The 21,082-nt window shown below is 39.9% G+C and overlaps 2 protein-coding genes across 3 annotated transcripts in view; one reads left to right on the forward strand and one right to left on the reverse strand.

The window, feature by feature from the left end:
* Positions 1 to 10,987, forward strand: part of nrg2a (neuregulin 2a) — a 48,523-nt gene extending 37,536 nt beyond the window's left edge. For both annotated transcript variants that reach the window (XM_034549722.1, XM_034549720.1), the window contains exons 6-10: positions 2,872 to 2,974; positions 3,267 to 3,390; positions 3,530 to 3,657; positions 3,897 to 4,118; positions 7,897 to 10,987. In XM_034549722.1, coding sequence (XP_034405613.1) covers positions 2,872 to 2,974; positions 3,267 to 3,390; positions 3,530 to 3,657; positions 3,897 to 4,118; positions 7,897 to 8,551 — 1,232 coding nt within the window. In that variant the 3' untranslated portion in view covers positions 8,552 to 10,987. The remainder of the gene's footprint in view (positions 1 to 2,871; positions 2,975 to 3,266; positions 3,391 to 3,529; positions 3,658 to 3,896; positions 4,119 to 7,896) is intronic.
* Positions 10,988 to 13,415: 2,428 nt separating this feature from the next.
* Positions 13,416 to 18,428, reverse strand: slc22a6l (solute carrier family 22 member 6, like). The gene is made up of 11 exons (XM_034550371.1): positions 18,055 to 18,428; positions 17,421 to 17,895; positions 17,241 to 17,344; positions 16,879 to 17,033; positions 16,575 to 16,743; positions 16,324 to 16,447; positions 16,120 to 16,235; positions 15,803 to 16,017; positions 15,610 to 15,718; positions 14,372 to 14,575; positions 13,416 to 14,152 (listed from the first exon to the last, which is right to left on the reverse strand). Exons 2-11 carry the CDS (start codon positions 17,823 to 17,825, stop codon positions 14,065 to 14,067), a joined length of 1,689 nt encoding a protein of 562 aa, XP_034406262.1. The 5' UTR covers positions 17,826 to 17,895; positions 18,055 to 18,428; the 3' UTR covers positions 13,416 to 14,064.
* Positions 18,429 to 21,082: the final 2,654 nt, after the last annotated feature.

The raw sequence follows: 21,082 nt of genomic DNA on the forward strand, positions 1-21,082 counted from the left end.
GTGGCTGCATCAAGGACATTTATTTCCAGTTCTCATCCAGCCACATGAACACAGATCAGGTTTTGATTACTTGGTTTACATGTGTACAGTACATGTTCAAATCACTGACCTCAAATGGAATACTCGTCAGATATCGATGCTCGGTCGGTGGTCCTAAGCTTCAAACTCTGAAGCTCCACCCACCGCTGTAGCATTAGAGTCAGTTTCTCTGAGCGTGTAATAAGGAAAATAGTTCCTCCGTTCTCTGACCAGGCTGAGGTATTTGACGCATTGGGTGAGAGTGAGAAAGATTGCGCCACTAGTAGATTTGTAAGAACAATCAGATCTAATGTCCGCTGTCCATAATGAAACTATCATCTATCAAGAACGTGTTATATTGTAGGCATCACCTATTATATTACAGGCTGTGATTTGAAATAGAAAAGCCTTCCTCCAAGTGTATGATTTAATATTATCTTATTGGTCCAAAAATGCACTTCCACGTTTGAGACCTCTCACATGTTTCACATTTTCTACTCAGTTAAGAAGAATAAATCATATATATTCTCAAAGAGCAGGCACACATGAACACACATCCATATACTTTAAGACCCACCTCCGGGAGGGGCGCCTCCCATCCCCAGGAGATACCAAAGAGAAGGAGGATGGCTTCTGCTCCTCAGCCATAAGGGCGTGGCATTATAAGAGCATGTTGTCATAAGAACAGCTGGGACTTACTTTAACTCAAGTAAAGCAAGTGAACTGCCAGAGATATGGACCTTTGGCCTCACTACCATATAATATAAAGTCCAACTATAATTCTTCTTATTCAGAGTGATTATACCGATACTGTATAAATACACTCCTTTTAACTTGCCTGTTCATGTGATGGGTGTGTTCGGGAACTGGAAGCGTTTTTGTACCACAAAACTGAATTCACAGGTAATCTCAGCAGATGACGCATATTTTCCCCATACATAATGATAGTGGCTTTGCGCCTATCTATCTAAAATCACTTGCACAATGAAGAAGGGTGAAAGCAACATAACCAAGTGTTGAGACATACACACAAGAGGAACGTCCAGAGTCAAACTCAAGAAATGTCGTTATTATTTATATTATATTCATAATTGAAATTGTCGTTGTGTAGCCATGTAGTTTGGTGTTGTGTGGTTTGAAGTCTGTGTTGCATGCTGTTAGTGTGTTCACGTCCTCGTCGTTACTGACCGCTGACAATTACTGACACGTGTTTGTTGTCTCAGTTGCCGTAATGCCTATTTTTGTTTGCTCCACTTTATGTTAGAAGGTGCCACTCTCTTAACCTGGTCTTTTGTTTCTTTTTGTTTTTCTTCCAACTGTCAACCCTCTGCAATGGCAGAGCATCTTGGGATTGAATTTATGGGTATGGAACAATCCATTTTTCCTCTCAGGCCTAGCATAGTTACTAAATAGATGTCCTCCGTTTTGACTTGCTCCCGTTCCGTCTGTGGTGTGAACTGTTAATCATATCGTCCCTCGATTAACCAATCAATCTCTCAGCCGATCGTACCATAACTCATTAAAATGACAAAGTCTCAGCCGATGCAACTGATCCTCATCAATCATCATTAACATGGATGCCATCACCTGCACCTCTTATACATGTGCAATGGAAAAGTAGTTACTATTAACAGAGTTTCCCTCTTACTCACAGTAGAATACTTTCCTTTATGGACTGACTTTTGGTTTCTCATGCCGTCTGTAACAAGCGTTATGTTCATGTTTTTAGCTACCTGATGTCTTTTCTCAATCTTCAACTCTATCCGATCCTTTTAGTCTCATGCCTAGTAGTCTTTCCCTTTGATATGCCATCTCTATACTTTTTATTCATGTGTGATTTTGTTTCTTGCATCAACCCGTCGTTAGCGTAGCGAAATGTAACTTTGAAGTCTTAAATACAATACCCATGTTTATTAACCTTCTAGGAGTAGATGCTGTGATGTGAGCATGCAATGCTATATTTAGAACCTAAAGTCGTGTTGTCTTCTATCTGCCGCTATTTCCATCCTCCTTCGTTGTTAGATCTTGTTTTCTGCTACCTTTTCCAGAAAAGGGCTTTAGTGGTTGAGAGTGTAGAATACATGCTAAATGTGTGTTATCATGTAATTAGACAAGTACATTTTAGTACTGGGCCATGAGCACATTGTGTTGTCATACCAGCAGTAATACCATTTATGATGTATTTACAGTGTCAGAAACTTGACACAAATTGGTATGCCGATGTAAAATGGCTGCTTTAGATGGAAAGAGTTGTCTAAATTAAATTACATTTTTACGACAATATTTATCAAGGGACCACTCAACCTCTTTGCTCCATCATTTTCTCCAGGGACACAAATAGTCTGCCTCAACCTCACACAAGCTCTTCTCTGGAAAAGGAAAAAGCTTCGATCAAGATTTCTCTAGTTTCATATTTCATGCTATTTCATGAAAAAATCACTTGTATCCTAAATTACTTTACTATCAGATCTAATTACTGTGCTAACTGAATGCCTGAGCAGATGAAGACTTCTATAAGTAAATGAGAATCATGTCAAACATTGCACATTTCCATATCACGAGTGCATTGGTGCTATACTGCACAGTTTGAAGGTTTGACTGGTCATCCATTAGGGGCCCAAACCTTTATAGAATTGTAGATAATTTACATTTGCTTAATAGATCAGTCTAACTCTTGCCGAGCCCCAAGCCACGGCGCACCTTTAAGAAACTCATTTTTTTCCCCCTGTTATTTCTCTCACTGTGTGCATGTGTGTATGTGTGTGTGTGTGTGTGTGTGTGTGTGTGTGTGTGTGTGTGTGTGTGTGTGCGTGTGCGTGTGTGTGCGTGTATCTGTGGGTGTGATGTTGACAGAGGCAGAGGAACTCTACCAGAAAAGAGTCCTGACAATCACGGGTATTTGTGTCGCTCTGTTGGTGGTGGGCATCGTGTGTGTGGTTGCCTACTGTAAAACCAAGTAAGTCCTGCTGATAAATGAATCAGCTCTTTTCACATTTCCTTTCACATTTCTATCATCACCTGCATTTTATTAAGACAAAACTTTATACTCAAGCTGCTGACGCACTTATGGCAGTGCCTGTAATATGGTGGGAAAAATAGATCATTGTGTTTACTTTTTTTAAATGTAACCTTTTGATATAGTTATATATAGTTTTATGAAGTTTTTAATAGTTGATCTAGTTATTACATCAAGTAAAAAAAGTTACAAAAAAAATGGTGAGAGAGAATGACCGGGATTTGCTCAACAGGAAACAAAGAAAGAAGATGCACAATCATCTGCGACAAAACATGTGTCCAGAACATCCCAATCGCAACCTTGCTAACGGACCCAATCACCCAGGACCAGGCCCCGAGGAAATCCCTATGGTAGATGTGAGTTTCTGAAAAGATTCCTAACGTTATTAAAGTAAACGCACACAGATGTACACCAAATGGTTTCATGCTCAGTTATATGATCAAAGCTTCTTTTTTTCTTCTTTTCCATCTGCCAAATCCATTTTTCCCGAAACAGTACATATCAAAGAATGTCCCTGCAACTGAACGAGTCATACGGCATGCAACGGAGGGATCGTTCCCTGCCAGCCATGCCTCTTCCAGATCTCACAACTCTTCCACACGAGCCCATTCATCAACTCACAGGTAAGCATGCACCATACAGTCCATGTGCCCTCATGCCTACCTCACAGCACTGTCCTTTTACATGAATACACAATCACACACTAATCAATCACCATTGATTGATTAATTGGGTAAATACCGTGCCTATAGAAACACGTGCATGATACTTCATTTTTAAAAAAAGGATAGAAATAAATAAGAATCACACTGTGGAGACGCCGGGGTGTGTGCGTTTTAACACCTTTTTTTGTATTTGTCAGACAAGAGGAACGGACATGGAGCCTGGAACATTCTGACAGCATCCTCTCTGACTCGCCGGGAATGATGTCATCATCCGTGGGGACCAGTAAATGCAGCAGTCCTGCGTGCATGGAGGCACGGGCCCGGCGTGCTGCACACTGTGGCTATGCTGAGCCTCATCGGCCGGGCCTGCAGTACAGAGACTCCTTTGACTCGCTGGGAGACTCTCCGCACAGCGACAGGTGGGAAATAGGCCCGTGAGGCCGACATGGCACTGGGTTTGTCGTGAACAATTTGAGAAGTGTCCTCTCTCTGCTGGTTCTCTCTCAGCCTCTAGAGACCAGTTAGGGAAACTCAGAGAAACTCAGTGGAAACTGACACACAGCGGGCATGATGATGAAATATGCCACGTGGGTAAGAGTGAAAGATCTTATTCAAATAGGAACTAATTCAGTTACTATAACATTATCCCGTGGCCAGTTTGCAATTCTTATGGGTTAGAGAGTTCCCTTTATTTTTCCAGAAGGAACACTGGGACATTTTAGGAAATCCACTTATTTTCCATGTCCAGGTCCAATATGAGTTTAGGAAGAAGCAGTTAGTCTGTCAGAAGTGTGGAAATATGCCTTTCAACAACTCAATATTTATCCTGCACCTATTTCCATCCTGAAGCCACAGAGAAGTCATTCTTCTCATCTGGGCAAACAAGCACATTTCCCAAAATGTTGCCATGCTCCTTCAACATAAACCAGAACATGACAGCTTAAACACAATTGATTCACTCTAAATAATATGCTTTCACGTCTCCATGCGCTCTACTTTAGTAGTGCATAAGATACACCCCCTGATTTTGTTATAGGGCTCAATAGTGATCCTCCAAATCCTAAAATGTTCTCCCCACTCACTGTTTATGTTTTGAATTCAAACACGTTTTACAGCAAAGCATCCACCACTCAGTAAGCCTGCATTAACATTGAGCTGGGAGGAAAATTGGGGATATGGGAGCAACAACTGGGCCCTATACCAATCTTATGGAGTGTATGTCTAAGCATCTACACAACACCCATAGAAATGTTGGCTCAGTATTTTTGCTCAAGGTACACATACTTTTGAATGGGAGGGAATGATGGTTCAGTTAGGTAGAGGATGTCTGTGTTTATTGACCCTGAAATTGAAGACCCTGTGTTTAAAGTTTGAAAAAACACAACACCCTTTCCTCTCGTATCGCTCATACACAGGCCCCCATTAACCTTTGTTTTAAGTCTTTGGAATCACTATTAACCCTAATGTCTTCCTTCATGGAACCTCAATTATGCTCATCATCAGCCGACCCATTTCCAATTGGTCACCATTAGAAAAAGGTTGGCCACAAAGTAGAAATCCTTTATGAGATTATTTCTGAACAAACAAAGAGATGGTCACATTCTTTAAATTATTGCTACATAGCAAACAATTGATTGTGAAATTGCAAAGCCTGTGTCAACAGTGCACTGGATGAAGCCGTCGTTCAAGGGGTAATAAAAACAAATCGAGGTCAAATGCATAAAAACCTACAGTCATTAAGAAAAATGTGTGTGGTTTAGGAGCATCCACTCAATCAGTGTGCATAGTGACCTCAGATCATCTGCAGCGAAGATGCAACTGGATGAGCCAACGGCTGCCTTAACAAGGTGCCATTAGCTATGCAGTTTTAGGTACATTCTGGCCAGCCAGAGGCACATTCGGGACCAGATGTCGCAGATGTCGCAAAATAGTTGAGTTGTTTAATATGCAAATTAGCACATGCCAGCTTCAGCCATGCTTTAACAAGTGACATGCAGTATTGGAGCGAGGAGGTCCAAAGAGGTTTATAGCAGCATGGATCCATTAAGTGTTTGACTATATGACTGACAGAATGTCCAACAGAAAAAGTTGATATAAATAGGAACTTGAAAAATAAATTAGACTTTGCAGTGCTGGCAACTAAAGCAACAGATCAGTGCATTAAAGACTGTCAAAAACTAACCAGACACAATCTTGTGTCTCACATTTTTTTAGCTTTATGTGCTGCAAGGCATCAGCAAAGTCAGCATACAGCAATTGTGTATGCACAAATAGAGCCTTGGCCAATGACTTGTTATGCAGAGCCAGATTGCATAACCAACATCTCCTCAGTCATTCCAGGTAATTAGCGCCTCCTCCATCATGGCGACAGCTTCTGCTGTATCAGCAGTGTGGAATGGCTGTGGGAATGTCTCAGGCGTGTGTGTCACACGGCATGTTGTCGTTTCTTAAAGGCAGTGAACCGTTAATACAAATGTTATAATTAGGAGTTTTTAAATGCGTTGACATTAATGTTTAGTTGGTTATGATTATGGTATTCTAACTGTAGGGAAACCAAACTGATGACACCCATACATTTCTGATTTTGACAAATCGGAGCTACTTGGGTTTAATCAAAGATAGGGGAGGGATGGAAAAGTGGCAAGCATGGCAAGTGAGTGTGAGGCTCAGACTCCTGTCAGTCTAGTAAGTTCAATTCAATTCAATTCAGTTTATTTTGTATAGCCCAATATCCCGAATTACAAATTTGCCTCAGAGGGCTTTACAATCTGTACACATACGACATCCCTGTCCCAGGACCTCACATCGAATCAGGAAAAACTCCCCAAAAATAACCTTTGACAGGGAAAAAAGGGAAGAAACCTTCAGGAGAGCAACAGAGGAGGATCCCTCTCCCCGGATGGACAGAAGCAATAGATGTCATGTGTACAGAATGAACAGCATTACAAAGTTACATAAACACATTACATGAATATGACAATGTATAAGTAAGCAGTAAGTCAGAAATCGATGTGATACTGACTCAAATAGCTGGATCGGATAATGGGACAATGGGCTTATCTGGTATTTGATACCATAATTTATATCTACAAATTTATTTGTGATATTTTGTTTTATATACTTAGGAAACAATGTTTAAGTCAAGGCCTAATGTTGCCTTTCACGTATAAGAATGATCCCAGTCACTTCCACACAGTGAAGTATATGCAGCTTTTTAATGAAATACTGGTAGAGGATTGGTCCTCTGTAACAGCCGGTACGTAAAGCACCAGTATCGGTATCGGAACTGAAAAAGTTGGATCGGTGCAACTCTAATTTTTAGAGCTATAGTCCGAGATTAATTAGGGGTTCAAGAAACTCCACATTGACTTCAGCATTCAGCCATGGTGGCCACGCGGTCATGGCACATGTTTTAACAAAGCTTCCTAATATAAAAATGTGTTAAATAAAAAATGATACAGATGACTCAGAAGGTTGCACCATCATAATATTTAATAGCTGACTGCTTATTGTGCAGAGTTAAGGACCTGGTTAAGGTACTCAAGAGGATTTGGAATAGTATGGAATAGTATGCATGGTGATCAACTGTTAGACCAGCTGCTCCTCAGGCTGGGCTGCTTGAGAGGCTCAGATATAGACAGGTGGTCATTGAAAACTGCTGCAAATGTTTTTAGCAGAAAAAACTGGAATATTTTCTAAAGATAGTCCATAATGTCCAATTCATGTCTGAATTTTAAATAACTTTTGCAAATCATCAGCATCAACCGATAGACACCTATGTCGCATAAGACCAAAGGATATTAACAAAAGAGGTGGATCCAGAATAGATCCCTGGGGGATGCCACATTACAGACATTTCCGTTCTGCAGACAGGACAAAATCAATCTTACCAGCACACTTTTTCCCAAGTAATGAAACTCAAAATAGAATTTTCTCTATCATCATTTCACTTGAAAGTATGTCAATGGTTAGGAAAGATTTTAAAAAGTAGCGCCAATATGCCCAGTGTGAAAACTACCTGACAAATCCAAGTTAAATCTATGTATGGACAATACCTTTTTCCTTTTAATATGTTACTGCCCATGTACAGCTTGCTAGTAGCTTGGCACTTAATGTATAATGTATATTCAGACTTTCTCACGTTTGTTCTTTGCTCTTCTCTGCTTAACTATTTACTCTCCTCTGTATTTACTGCAGATACGTGTCGGCCCTGACAACACCAGCCCGTCTCTCCCCAGTGGATTTCCATTACTCATTGCCCTCGCAGGTGCCTACCTTCCAGATCACATCCCCCAATGCCAGCCATGCCCTGTCTCTCCCTCCTGCTGTCCACAACCCTTACCCTCTTGAGGATGACCAGCCTCTGCTGCGCCGCTACCAGGTGCCCCTACACGATGCCCAGTGCCAGGAGCCCTACCGGCAGCAGCGTCGCACCTATCTAAATGACAGCAGGGGCAGCCTGCCCTCCAGCCCCTACCGGCTGGCTAAAGAAGAAGACTATGAGACCACCCAGGAGTATCTCTCCTCTCGGGAGCAACCAAAGAGAAGTGGGTCCAGTGGAACTGGTAGCCGGCACTGGCGGAGATCCCGACTGAATGGCCATGTGGCCCCGCGTGGATATGAGGCATCCCGGGACTATGGGTCTCGAAGCTGCCTAACAGATAGTGAGTCGGAGGAGGACGGTGAGAGCACGCCCTTTCTCAGTATGCAGAACATGAATGCCGAGCCCTCCACCATCTACAGGCCGGTGGACAGTCGGACTTCTCACTCATCGGGGCGACACAGTGGGCATGGAAACATGCACACGAGACTTACACACTCACGCTCCAAACCGGACAATACACCCCATTAAAGAGTGAAAATGAACCAACAAAAATCAATATAGTATAGACCTGCATCTATAAGAAATATTTTTATTTTATATAACTGACAGATATTCTAAACAAATGAAATATTTATTTTCATTTTAGCAAATGTTGTCTACTAGTTAACAGCGAAGACTTTTTTATAGGGAAAACTCTATTTATATGTACATTTTGATTTACAGCATAAAAAGATGTGCCAGTTTTTTCACAACGTAAAAAAATAGAGTAATATTGTGGTGCCTTTTGCTGTATGCCGATGCCAGAGGGCCAGTGGAGGTTTTTGTAGCCTTTCTTATATGGACGCCTCATTTTTTATACACGTTTATGTTTTTTTCCTCTCTGGTTTCCTGTTTTACTTTCTTTCCAAGTTGCATTCTTTGAGAAGTCTAGCCCAACTGGAACATAACCCCTTCCATGTCACGCAATATAAACCACTTCAACATAAAGTGTATGTTTACATTAATATGATTTGCCTGTAGGGTTTACGACTTGGGATCTGATACAACGCCTGATAAATACAATGTAGATCCTTGTTGCCCTCTACAGAGAGAGAGAGAGTGTGTGTGTGTGTGTGTGTGTGTGTGTGTGTGTGTGTGTGTGTGTGTGTGTAAGCACAGGTCAGTTTGCTTGCATGTATTTGTGATCGTTAGATGAACTTCATTGTTTGTTGTGGTGACATCAGGCGTGTGGGTCTACTGGTGTCTCTGGCAGAAGTTCACTGATCAGTGCTTTATCAGAACAGTGACCCCCAGTGTAGGTAGACAGATACGGCTGCTGTCGGGTTGTGTGTTATGCAGCTCATTGCTTGATGTGTTTAAAGCTATTTTGCCCGTTACCCAGCCCAGTTAAGTCCCAGCAGGTTTTTCCTCATGTTAGTCTGTTATGAGGCCAACAAACACGGAGCCGCCTGGCACAGGGTGACCTCTGCCATCAGAGGTGATGGCAAAACAGAAAGATTGCATCTGTTTTCATTCAAGTCAGTCCCTAGTCCCATGCCTCATCATCCTCCTGTGTCCATTCTGTTTTTGTGGCTTGTGTTAAAGGCCACACAGTGTCTCAGGATTTCCACATGCCCCCCGACCCCCACCCCCCTACCCTAGCCTCCACCGTAAACCCTGTTCACCCTCTTCCTCGTCATAAGGTCGAACCAAGACTAAGGTCCTCAGTTAAAAAACAGTCTACATGTTAAGAGACAGCCTATACCAGTTCCCCGAACATTCCCATACAGAGCGAAGGAAGGCCAAGTGGAAGCAGCTCAGTGGAGAACAGTCCAGAACATAATAGACAATATAAACGAAGTAGCTGTGAAACTTTGGAGGATCATACAATGCAAAAATATGCAAACTTTCTATTTTGCTGATTGATTACATCATTTTCTAAGAAGTGACTGTAGTGTGTTGTGTGAAAAAAAACTATGTGATGCCTATAGTGTAGAATGAAATAACATGATATAAATGCATATTTACATTAGTTAGTTTTTAAAGCCATTATGCAGCCATCTTTAAAGTTGTCAGCCTTTCTTGTTCATGTACTCACGCCCACTGAATGACTGTGTCCATGAATTGTTTCATCACTTGGTTTAGACCACTTCACTTTACACACACACTTCCAAGTAATGTCAAATAGCATCCAATAGTGTCTCCTCCAATAGTACTGTGTACTACTTTGTCTTGTTGGCAGATCTAGTCATTTTAAATTGACTCCATAAAACGATGATTTGAAAAGTAAACATTTAAGTCCCCTGTGCTCCACTGAAGGAAAAGTCAATATTTCAAAGGAAATTCAAAGAATGTCCAATCCATTAGAAGTGAGAGAGAACAGTAGATGTTTCATCGCTGTTGTATGTTTCTACCTTGTTAATTATGCGGAATTATCAGAATTCTATTGGTTTAAAAACTCAAAAAAAAAAGATAGATCTGCAATTCTAACTGCTATGTGGTAAATCCACAGTGGTATTGTTATAGAAAGGTCTTCGGTCACACCTCACTTGCAGATATTTCCATGAGTTTCTCACCTCTGGGTCTGATTTTTTATGTCTGAAAAATGTAAAAGAAGACAGTGCTCCCCTGGTCCAAATGTGATACTCCCTTCACTTTGCCAGTCCTCTCACCGAAATGAGATGCTAGCAGGAACGTCCTGTCAGTCTCTCCTGTTTGATTTTAAGACCCCTCACCTGACCCCACCCTCGCTTGAAATGTTTGAACACCTCTCCTCTGCATGTCCTTGTGGTCACGGTTTGATGGGTGCATGGTAAAAAAGCAGCAGACAATTCTTTTCCAGTCAGTGAAAGTGTATTTCATTTAACATTCAGCAATAAAAAAGACCCTTTCCCACATGTCATTCCCGAAATATGCTAGAAAAAAATGAAAAAAATGCGAGATTGTCATAGATTGTAAAATAAAATGAAAAATGAATCCACCTGTTCATATGAGAAAATAAATCTTTATTCATATCATTTTACGATGTAGTTATTTCTGTAGAAGTCTTTGCTCTTCATTTTGGTTGATCTTTTGTTTTGACATCTGGTTTGTCTCAGGAGTACACTCATAAAAATCAGATTTTGACATTAAGTTTAATTTAGTGATTGGAAGGTAGGTTGTAGATTATATCAAAACTGTTTCACATGGTAGTCGTGATCTCTGAAGTCTTAACTCATACAGTGAACACATAAAAACACACACATCCTGCGTCTGAAATGAGAATTGTGACATTACTATTTTAAAGAAAAAAGTTAAAACTTTGAAGAAACACATGGTTGACTCACTATCACAGTTAATATATTATTTTCCTGATACATTTAAATTGTGATTGTTTCTACAGCATCTAATCACCTCCTGAGGGTGTATTTGTAAAGTATGGAAGAATGCATATTTAAAATAAAATGTTGGATGACCGATTGACAATTGGCCAATTAATTGAATCAGAAGTCCTAATATATGCATCTTAATTATGTAAGAATTTCAGGTGGCGATTTCATGTTATATATTAGCATTGACATTTATTATATTTAGATTCTTAATTCATTATGTAGAATATACATTTATTTCGCAGTAGCATATATTATCCACTAGATGGTGCCATAACCACGAGATTAATACATCACACACTTTATGACTTGCCATTTTGCAGGGGTGAGTTGTATTCTTTATTCTATCCAGTCATATGTCCTCATTTAATAGAAACCCACTTTATATATAATAACAGTGGTGTTTATGGGAATCAGTTGGCAGAGCCGGCTGAACATATACTTATCTTGTAAAGGTTTGAGATCAAAAATCCAACGTGTGTCTATTCAAATCCTTCCAGTTTGATACGGTTAACTATTTTTGTGTTACAATTTTGAAATGATGGGGAAATGCTCAGGTCCCCAGACAAAGCCCTGCTAAATCCAGAGTATAAAGTGACTGAAATCAGATTACCTTTTTTTGTGGAATAATTTTGCAAAGTCTGATCCAATGTCATCTTTAGCACTTATCAAAGTAAGAATGATGTTCAAAACAAAAACTATTCTATTATACTTAACTGTGTCTTTCAGAAGTGAAATAATCATCCCGTTCGATGCATGTTGCCCACATGTTCACTGACCATGCAGTTTGTCCATTAAAAGTTCTGCAGAGATTATTTGTACTCTCTGTGGGTCATGTGGACATGAAGTTAAATAAACTGTAAAGTAAAATAAACACTGGAGTAGTACGTATTATGTCTGTGTGAAGGTAATACTTTATCCGCTACATGCTTTCTATGGAAAAACAATGATGTAAGATCAGTTAGGTGAAGCACAGAGGCACACCAATTACCCTTTTTCAGCTGTTGTATTTATTTCTGCCTTTGGGTGGCGCTGTTTTATTCTGTATCTGTGTACTTGTCGTGGTCATGCAGGTTCATCATTTGACGTGTCAGTATATTTAGCTGACAGTGACAACAATTATAATAACAAATCATGCTGAGTATTTGGGATGACAAACAGACGCAGGACATACAGTAAATACGTCAGTGTTGATTTTAAAACCCTCTCAGCCACTAAGCTAATTATTTTTCCAACGTTGGTCCACCTGGTCTCATTTGGTAATAATGCATGTAGAGCTTCATACATATTTTTACATCTCTTTTCAGAACAAACTGGGCTATTACAACATGTATGCAAGAGTGATGTCACATAAAGTATAAATAGTTATATGACCATAAATACAAAAGAAAAACAACAATATATATTGTTTTACTTTAACATATATTTATTCAAATCAAACGCAATAGTATACAGTGTTATGCTATTTGCTCTTCTAGGCCTTGGTGAAAAGGGGGGGGGGGGGGGGGGGGGGGAATAAACATTGTAGCCAACACATATCAGAAACATTACATTTCTTCATTTCAAATCACTATTTGCTTTTTCTCTAAAAGGATAGCTGGTCCATTCCTGAAAGCAGTTCCTGTCTGGAATGACAGTGAATTATTCATTCAAGAAGCCACATTCATGTTTCTTTCCATTTTCTTTAGCAAATTATATATGTTTTATATTATATTTCTATTAGGATGTGTGATGTATTTTTTCTTTTTCTTTCTTTGTCTATTGAAATTGTAGGACTTATTGTTTGTACTAATTTGCATTCCAATAAAAATAAAAATAAAATGTGTGAAAACAGAATAACAACTATCTATCTATATATATATATATATATATATATATATATATATATATATATATATATATATATATATATATATATACATATACATATATATATATATATATTGGATATAGTCAGTACATGTCATTTTTACCTTTGTGCAAGGCCTTCGAGGTCAGCACAACAAGAACACACTGATTTGACAACATACTGCGACAATTCTCAATCCAATGTATCATGGGATACATCTTGCGCTCGGTTGACTTCAGATAACAGTTAAGGACATTAAGAACTTCTTCGCTTGTTAGTTTCTAAAGTCAGACAGGAAAGGAAAAAAAAAATACTGCAGTTCCAGGATGGATTACAAAGCTTCTCGAACGGACTCCATGGCAACAGAGCCCTTGTTGGAAACATGCAGCTACATTTGTGACCAGCCAATTGGTCGCAATGTAAGGTAAACGTCTAAGTCTTCCAGAGATAATCCCCCCAAAAAATAAAAGTAACACAAATATTTTGATTTTGCAGAAAAGATCATGGAACTCTTCATGAACATACGTTTGTGTTAACAAACACAGGCGAAATATACCAGTGAAAGCATAACATAGTGTATGACGTGAAGAAGGCTTGTATATATACGCCGATATTAAAATAGAGCCCACAAAGCTACTCTTTAACAAATAAACAAAGGTCTGTTTATTTGCAGTCTTTAATTCCACTGTATTGACCTGTCCAAAAATAACATTGCAACTCCAATTGTCCACACAATACCACACAATAAACCTATTGTGCTCATCAAACAGATTAACAGGCCAAGCAAAAAGCAGCAGTATCATTAAAGTGTCAGCAAAAACATCAGCAGTACAATACAGATGTCCTCAGGCAGCCTGCTTCAAGAGATTCTCCTGCTTGTCGTTCATGATTATTGTTTCCTTTGGTGGCATTTTGGAGATTCTCCCAGATCCCCTGTGTTGAATATAGACAATGCAAAGACGGTTAAATCTGTTTCTCTCGCTCACTTCGATCGTCTGTGCTTTTTCTTGAGTAAACCATGTTGATAGGTTTACTGTAAATGCTCGATCTAAAGCCCTCATGCGGACTGTTTAGCAAAGTTCTGTTTTGATTTTGGAACATGCAGAGATTTAAGAAAATGAACAGATCCTGTTTTCTCAAGCTCGATATTACCTGTTCTCGACATCCTGTATTGTGTCGGGAAGAGGTGAGCCAAGTGTTTCTGGAAGAAATATTGCAGCCAGTCCACTGAGAATTGGAGCTCCTCCATAGATTAATCCTGGAAGCCAAGGTATGGAGTCGGCTGTAAGAAGCACCATAGGGGCCACCATGGCCCCTATACGAGCCATCATGGATACCCAGCCCATGCCATTCTGACTGAGAGGGAAAAAGAACATTACGACACTCTTCCTTTAAATCAGTGTTTGTGGTACTGGTGATGAAGCAAATATAAAGTAAAAGTGCAGCTAGACTTCAATATGAAGAATGTTTGACAAGGCGTTTTATGTTACTGTTTAACTGAACTGATAAAGATGGACAAACGTGGATTGTTTGATGGGGTCACATCTCACATTTTAAATGACTGTTTAACTGAACTGGAAACAATGGACCAACGTGGTTTGTTTGATGGTGTCTGTTGGAAAAATTTGTAACGGGCAAACTTCTGCCAGGGCACATTTCCATCAACAAGAGAAGGCAGCGAACTAGTGTGCTAGGACAAACAGGTTGCTATGGAACGCACATGACAAAGTTTATGAGGACACGATGAGCCTCTGCTGATAGTAAAGTCACAATGAATCCACAAACTTGCAACTAAAGCCCTGTGATTCTTCCGATACCTTGTTGAATGCAGAGTTTGGCTAAATGTTTCTACGTGTTACGATTCAAGTATTTGTAATGATGTTGTCATTGAGTTTCTAACGATCCTTCACTGTGTAGCTCTTGTGTGGTAGAAAGTGAACATTAGTTTGTATCTGCTCATCTGCCCCTTTGACCTTCTGTTTGCTGTCTGCATGAACTGCAGTCTAACGAAATGCACACCAAACAGCCCTTCTTTGCTGTGGTTTTATTTATTTATTGTAAATTTGATCATTTGTTACAAGTTATTTGTTGCATCCATGTCTGGATGTAATCGTTGCAGCCTAAGTGTTAGACCTATTCTTTCTTCTGAATAAACCCTACATATGAACCTACACCAAGCATTGTCCACATTTCTAATTTGTTCAGTCAAAAGCAATTCAGTCAATACAATTGGTAAGATAATTCTTAAATAGAGATCGGATTTCTTAAAAAAACTCAATAAATTGAACTAAATTCCGAAAAATAATCTCTATTAAATTCTATAATAACATAAGCTAAAATCCCTTAAAACATGAACTAATTGACATGTATATTTGACAAATATGACTTACCGAATGATGGTTGGGTACAGTTCTCCAGAGTAAAGGTAGCAGCAGTTGAAGGAGGCAGCAAGACAACCTTTACCCATTACAGCCAGACAGGTGCGTACCATCTGTTTATCTGCACAGGAGTGAAACATCTATCAGATCACTCTCTGGTTTCTGGAGTATAATATTTTACTCCAATGCATATCTTCTAACATACCATAAGGTACCAGCAGGTTGATCAAAATAGTGATTCCAGCAATGATGAGAGCACCACTTTGTGATGGTCGCCGTCCAATTAAACTCATAGACACAGTCATGATGATTTTAGCGGGGAAGTCAACAGCTCCAAATATTACTTGGATTAAGTAGATGTCCACCCCAAACTTCTGCAGGTCCATAGAAAGTCCATAGTAAGCAAAGCTGGTTGATAACCTAAATTAGTAAAATAGGGGGGAAAAAACAACAAGCACAGTGTTATTGCAATTTCATAGATGGTGCGTAAAAACTGTCACTGAGTTTTTCTTCAACGCGTACCAGACAGCACTGAGGTAGATTGTCATTTTCCTCATTGTGGGGGTGCGGAACAGATCCAGAAAAGAGTAGGAGCCCTGCACACAGGATATCTCTTTCTTCATGGACTCCTGCAGCACCTGTGCATCAAGAGGAGAGTGTTCTCTGTTCAAATTGATTTCATACACAATTCTAAACACAGATAGATTGTGCACCACGCTCCCTTACATTAATGTTGATTTTTTCTCCCTCTTCATGCCGTCCGTTAAATTTTGCCACACTTTTAAGGTTCTTGATGGCTTGTTCCGGCTTATTGGTCAGAGCTAACCATCTTGAAGATTCATGAAACCACCTGTTTGAGACATTCAATGAATGAACATAACTTTATCTCTGATCACTACATCTTTGCAATTGTTTTACGTTAATCAGTAATTCTGGTTGCAACATATTGTTTTATTTGCAAGTACTGGGTGTCTCACCATGCAATGAGGAAGAAGACATAGTAGGGCAAAGACACAGTCAAGGTTAACCATCTCCAGTCCCGAACAAAGTAGGCTAAGAGTGCCAGGATGAGCTGACCCAATGTGTAACAGTAGCCTGTTATTGTCCCCACCACAGTTCGCTGACGAGTGGGGATCCACTCCAGAACTTGAAATTAAGGAATCACAGAACAGGAGATATTTAATAAAATGTTGTACAATTAGTACTCTATGCATCAAGTCTAGTCATTCTCCACTGATTGTGCTCTATCCAGCTAGGAAGACATAGCGCGTTGTATCTCACTGAGCGAGAAGGTGTTGAGCCCCAGCCCAGACAGAGCCATGCCGCATCCAAAGCGGAACAGGCAGAAGAGGGGGAAGGAGGTAGAGTAAGCAACACATGTTCCCGACACTGCCATCAGCAGGTTGGATATGAGCAGGAGAATGCGTCGACCGTATCTGGAAACCAGGTGGATTTGCAAAGAGCCAGATCAGACTATATCACATCATATGACTTGAAAAACTAAAATAAAAATCTTGGGCAAAACTGCATGACGAAGAGACAAGTTGTCTTTTGCTATACTCATTCATGTTTAAAAGACACATGTTTGATTGATTAACTTATTTCCATAACTGTAAAATTAATAGGGATACAATTAAAGTTACCTGTCTGACAGACCTCCGAAGACAACAGCTCCCACAAGCACCCCTCCCATGTAGACCGTTTGTCCCATTTGCTTCAAAGAACGCTGATCACACACCAAATCCCACTGACAAAAATGTCACACAGTTTAACACACGTGACAGGAAAAAATTTACACATGGGAAAAGAAAATATATTCCTACCTCAGATATGGTCGTGGAGCTCATGTCAGTCATGTTATAGGTCCATCCATCTTGGCATCGCTGAAGGGCAACATCCAAACCATCCTTAGTGTCGCCCTCCTCCCCTGAGATGGAAGTCCCATTCTTATTCAGGAGGTTCCACTGTGGAGCTACAAAACGCTGGCACCTCTCGGGCTTCCCTTTCTTGTCCAGCGGCACTGAAACCAGCAGTATTTCCTCCGGGCTCAGATGGGACTGAGAGAGGTTTGTGTGTGCGCTGCAGTAGTGATGAGGCACGGCAGCCACAAAGTTCTGCAGCAGGTTGTGACTGGCCATGATCAGGACCGGTATGCAGAGAAGGGTCACATGCAGGACCTGGAACCGTCCGTTGCCCCCCACCTGCTCAAGGAGGTCACCAAACGCCATAGTTGTGTGCCACCAAAACTTCACAAGGTAACTTAATGTTAATGGCACTAGATCCTTTTGTTTGTGGTTTCTTTAAGAATTAGATGGGATAAACAGCAAAAAAAACAGTAAGTCGTTCTAGCACTTTTGAAAATATTGAATAAAACATCAGTTGACACACTATTCAGAGTGTATTTGTCTTGTGCATTCCAGGGTGTTACATTAATAATACCAAATGTTATAGACTCACCTTCTGAATTAATTTTCTCTTGTTCCATAAAATATCTACAAAAATACAATAGAAATGCTGGCTCACAAAGTGTAGACCTTCATCAAAACAACACACAGTTCAAATAAAAGTTTTCCAGAAAGGGGTCCTTAAGAAAAAACACCAAAACATAAAAAAAGATGTAAAAGTGGTCTCGTTGCTGCAGTGTGTTAAAGGAAGTAATCGGCTCTCAAATTCCAAAGCTTTTAAGAACTTTGGATTATTTTTAGGAGTGCGATGTAACCTTGGGGTATTAGCAGCTCCTTGACTGAACCCTGAGGTAGAATGACGGGTCCTTGCTGTGCAGGAACAATGTCTGGTTGAAGAGTTTCAGTGACTCTGAGCTCCAGCATCAAGAGTGGTCACATAACTAAGCTCCGCTCTGTTCCCCTCTGCACTGAGACACACTCCCTCGCATTTATTGATTAATTAACATGAAGGACAGCGTGCTAGAGGGTCTGTCTGTCTGCCTGTCTGTCTGCCTGTTTGTCTGTCTGTCTGCCTGTCTGCATGTCTGTCTGTCTGCCTGTCTGCCTGTATATCTGTCTGTCTGCATGTCTGTCTGTCTGTCTGCCTGTCTGTCTGCATGTCTGCCTGCCTGTCTGTCTGCATGTCTGCATGTCTGCATGCCTGCCTGTCTGTCTGTCTGCATGTCTGTCTGCCTGTTTGTCTGTCTGTCTGCCTGTCTGCATGTCTGCATGTCTGCATGTCTGCATGTCTGTCTGTCTGCCTGTCTGCCTGTCTGTCTGTCTGTCTGCCTGTCTGTCTGTCTGTCTGTCTGTATTGCAAAAGATTGTGAGAAATGTTCAACTATTTAAATGCACTTCAAAACCATAACTTTTTAACACACTGTTTCCACTTATTGTAAAACAGCCTGCAGTCAATAAGTGACAGTTCAGAGAGCAAAAGTTATAATCACGTTATGCTGACGCAGTTCTGAAACAAAAAACTAAAAGTACTACAGCAATGCATGTGCATATATATATATATGTGTGTCTGTGTATGAGTATTGTATTGTATTGTATTGTGTATTCAGAGTACATGTTGCTAGTTATGTTTCCCGATGATTAGTTGTGAGGAATGTGTGCTTATGTAATGATCAGCATGACATGTCAGGCAGAATGAATCTGCAGGTGCACCAAAGCAAAACAATAAACTTTCTGTTTTTTCAGCTGCCAGACTCTAACCAGAGAAAGATTTGTCCTTTTATATTCCTCCTCCTTCGTCAACGTTCTTTTGTAGTTTGAGCCTCAAAATGTGCATATTCAACAGAATCTATGAGAGGCTTTATAGTCGCACAGAGACTTCATTCTGAGCTGCAGACAAACCGAAGCAGCCGCAACATTTTGAAATGAAAAAGAAGGTCCTGTCACCTCCATCTCTCTCCTCTCTATGGGGCCCCCAACACATTGGGGCCCTGAACCCTGAGCTCCTTGAAGCTTGAGTGTTCAGTAGCTGTCAGGAATATAGTAAAGATTTACAGTTTAACACCTTCAACCCTTAAACAATTTATGAAAATCTCCATTATTACATTTTAGATCCCTAAATAATCAAAACTGCAAGAGAAAATAAATTCCCTTTTACAGATTCGCGACTAATCTACAGGAATATGCTGTTTAAAGAATTAGTTGAATTTACTTCTGCAGTTATCTAAGGTTTCATGGAAGTTTGGACTTTAAACTCTTTAAACTCATAAAAGTCATGTCCTAAAGGTGTTATCTTACATATTTATTACACAGGTAAGGCCGCAATCACGTTGACAATGACAACACATTCTGTCCTCATGCTTTGTTCTTCTTGTTCGGTTAATAGTTACAAACAGACAGTGAACCCATAACACTTTGATCTTTCATCTGCAAAGCCAAGGGAAATATACTTAAAGGGGTCATTGCAGGAGTTAATCACAGACTGTTTTTTTATTTATTCAAATTCTATACAGTAATAAAAGCTTTCTGTTGTGGAATGTATCATATTGCACTTTATAGATGTAACTTCTTCGCTTAACGCTGAACATGCATGAGAGATGGCTCTTCCTGAGAGATGCCACGTAATGTATAAAGACTCTGTTAAACCTTTTCTTATGGTTAGACTTTTGAACCAACTGCACTTATGACCTGCAAGTTTGCTTCTCACTCATTGGCTCATTCACATCTGTGTGGCTGGTCATCCCAACCTGATGCATCACAGCTCTATTACACATACACTCTATCTTGTGCAAAATTGCTGATTTTATGAAACATGATTTTGACCACAATTCCCAAATGAGTTTATTAAGATTGAGATTGGAGATTTAATAGCCGTGCATAAGAGCAGGGAACAGGGAGTTACTAACCCCAAGCGGAAGTTAATATGCACAGAAAGTTTACATACTGTACTTTTTTTAAATCTGGGAAATCATCAATATTTCAGAATTTGAAATTCACAAATTGAAAATTCACATATGAAACGTACAACAGTTATGTATCTAATGTAATAAGAATTGTTCATGGTCTTTTTTTCTTTTCTTTTCATTATCAAATAATCAAAGATGAGAGTCCAGTTTGTGTCAAATGGAAGAGTTATCACAAAAAGGAGTTATTTGTGCAATTATCAATCGATTTCACCCATACAGAAATGGAGTCTGTGAGACCCCCAAAAATAAGGAATAAAAACCAATGTCAACGAAACATCAGGGTTGAGAATTCACATTATTCCAGAAATGAAATGTCAGTATGATTATCCAAGTATCTGCTCGTGTCCGCTTTCTGTTTAGGAGATTTTTGCGCCACCGCTTTGTTTCTTTCATCATCACTCAAATAACTTTCCATCTGCAGCACCAAGGGGGACTTTTGAGTGGTTTCAGTCACTGGAAATATTTCAGGATCCCTCCCAAGCAGGTGCATGTTTTAATGTGAGAACAATGAATGAAAATAACCAAAAACAATATTGTAAAAGACATCCCAAAATGTATGTCATCAACCAATATTAACCTACTTGGTGAGGCTTGTGTTAATATGCAGGTCAAGTTGCA

Source organism: Cyclopterus lumpus, chromosome 14, assembly GCF_009769545.1.
Source record: "Cyclopterus lumpus isolate fCycLum1 chromosome 14, fCycLum1.pri, whole genome shotgun sequence".
NCBI lineage: Eukaryota > Metazoa > Chordata > Actinopteri > Perciformes > Cyclopteridae > Cyclopterus > Cyclopterus lumpus.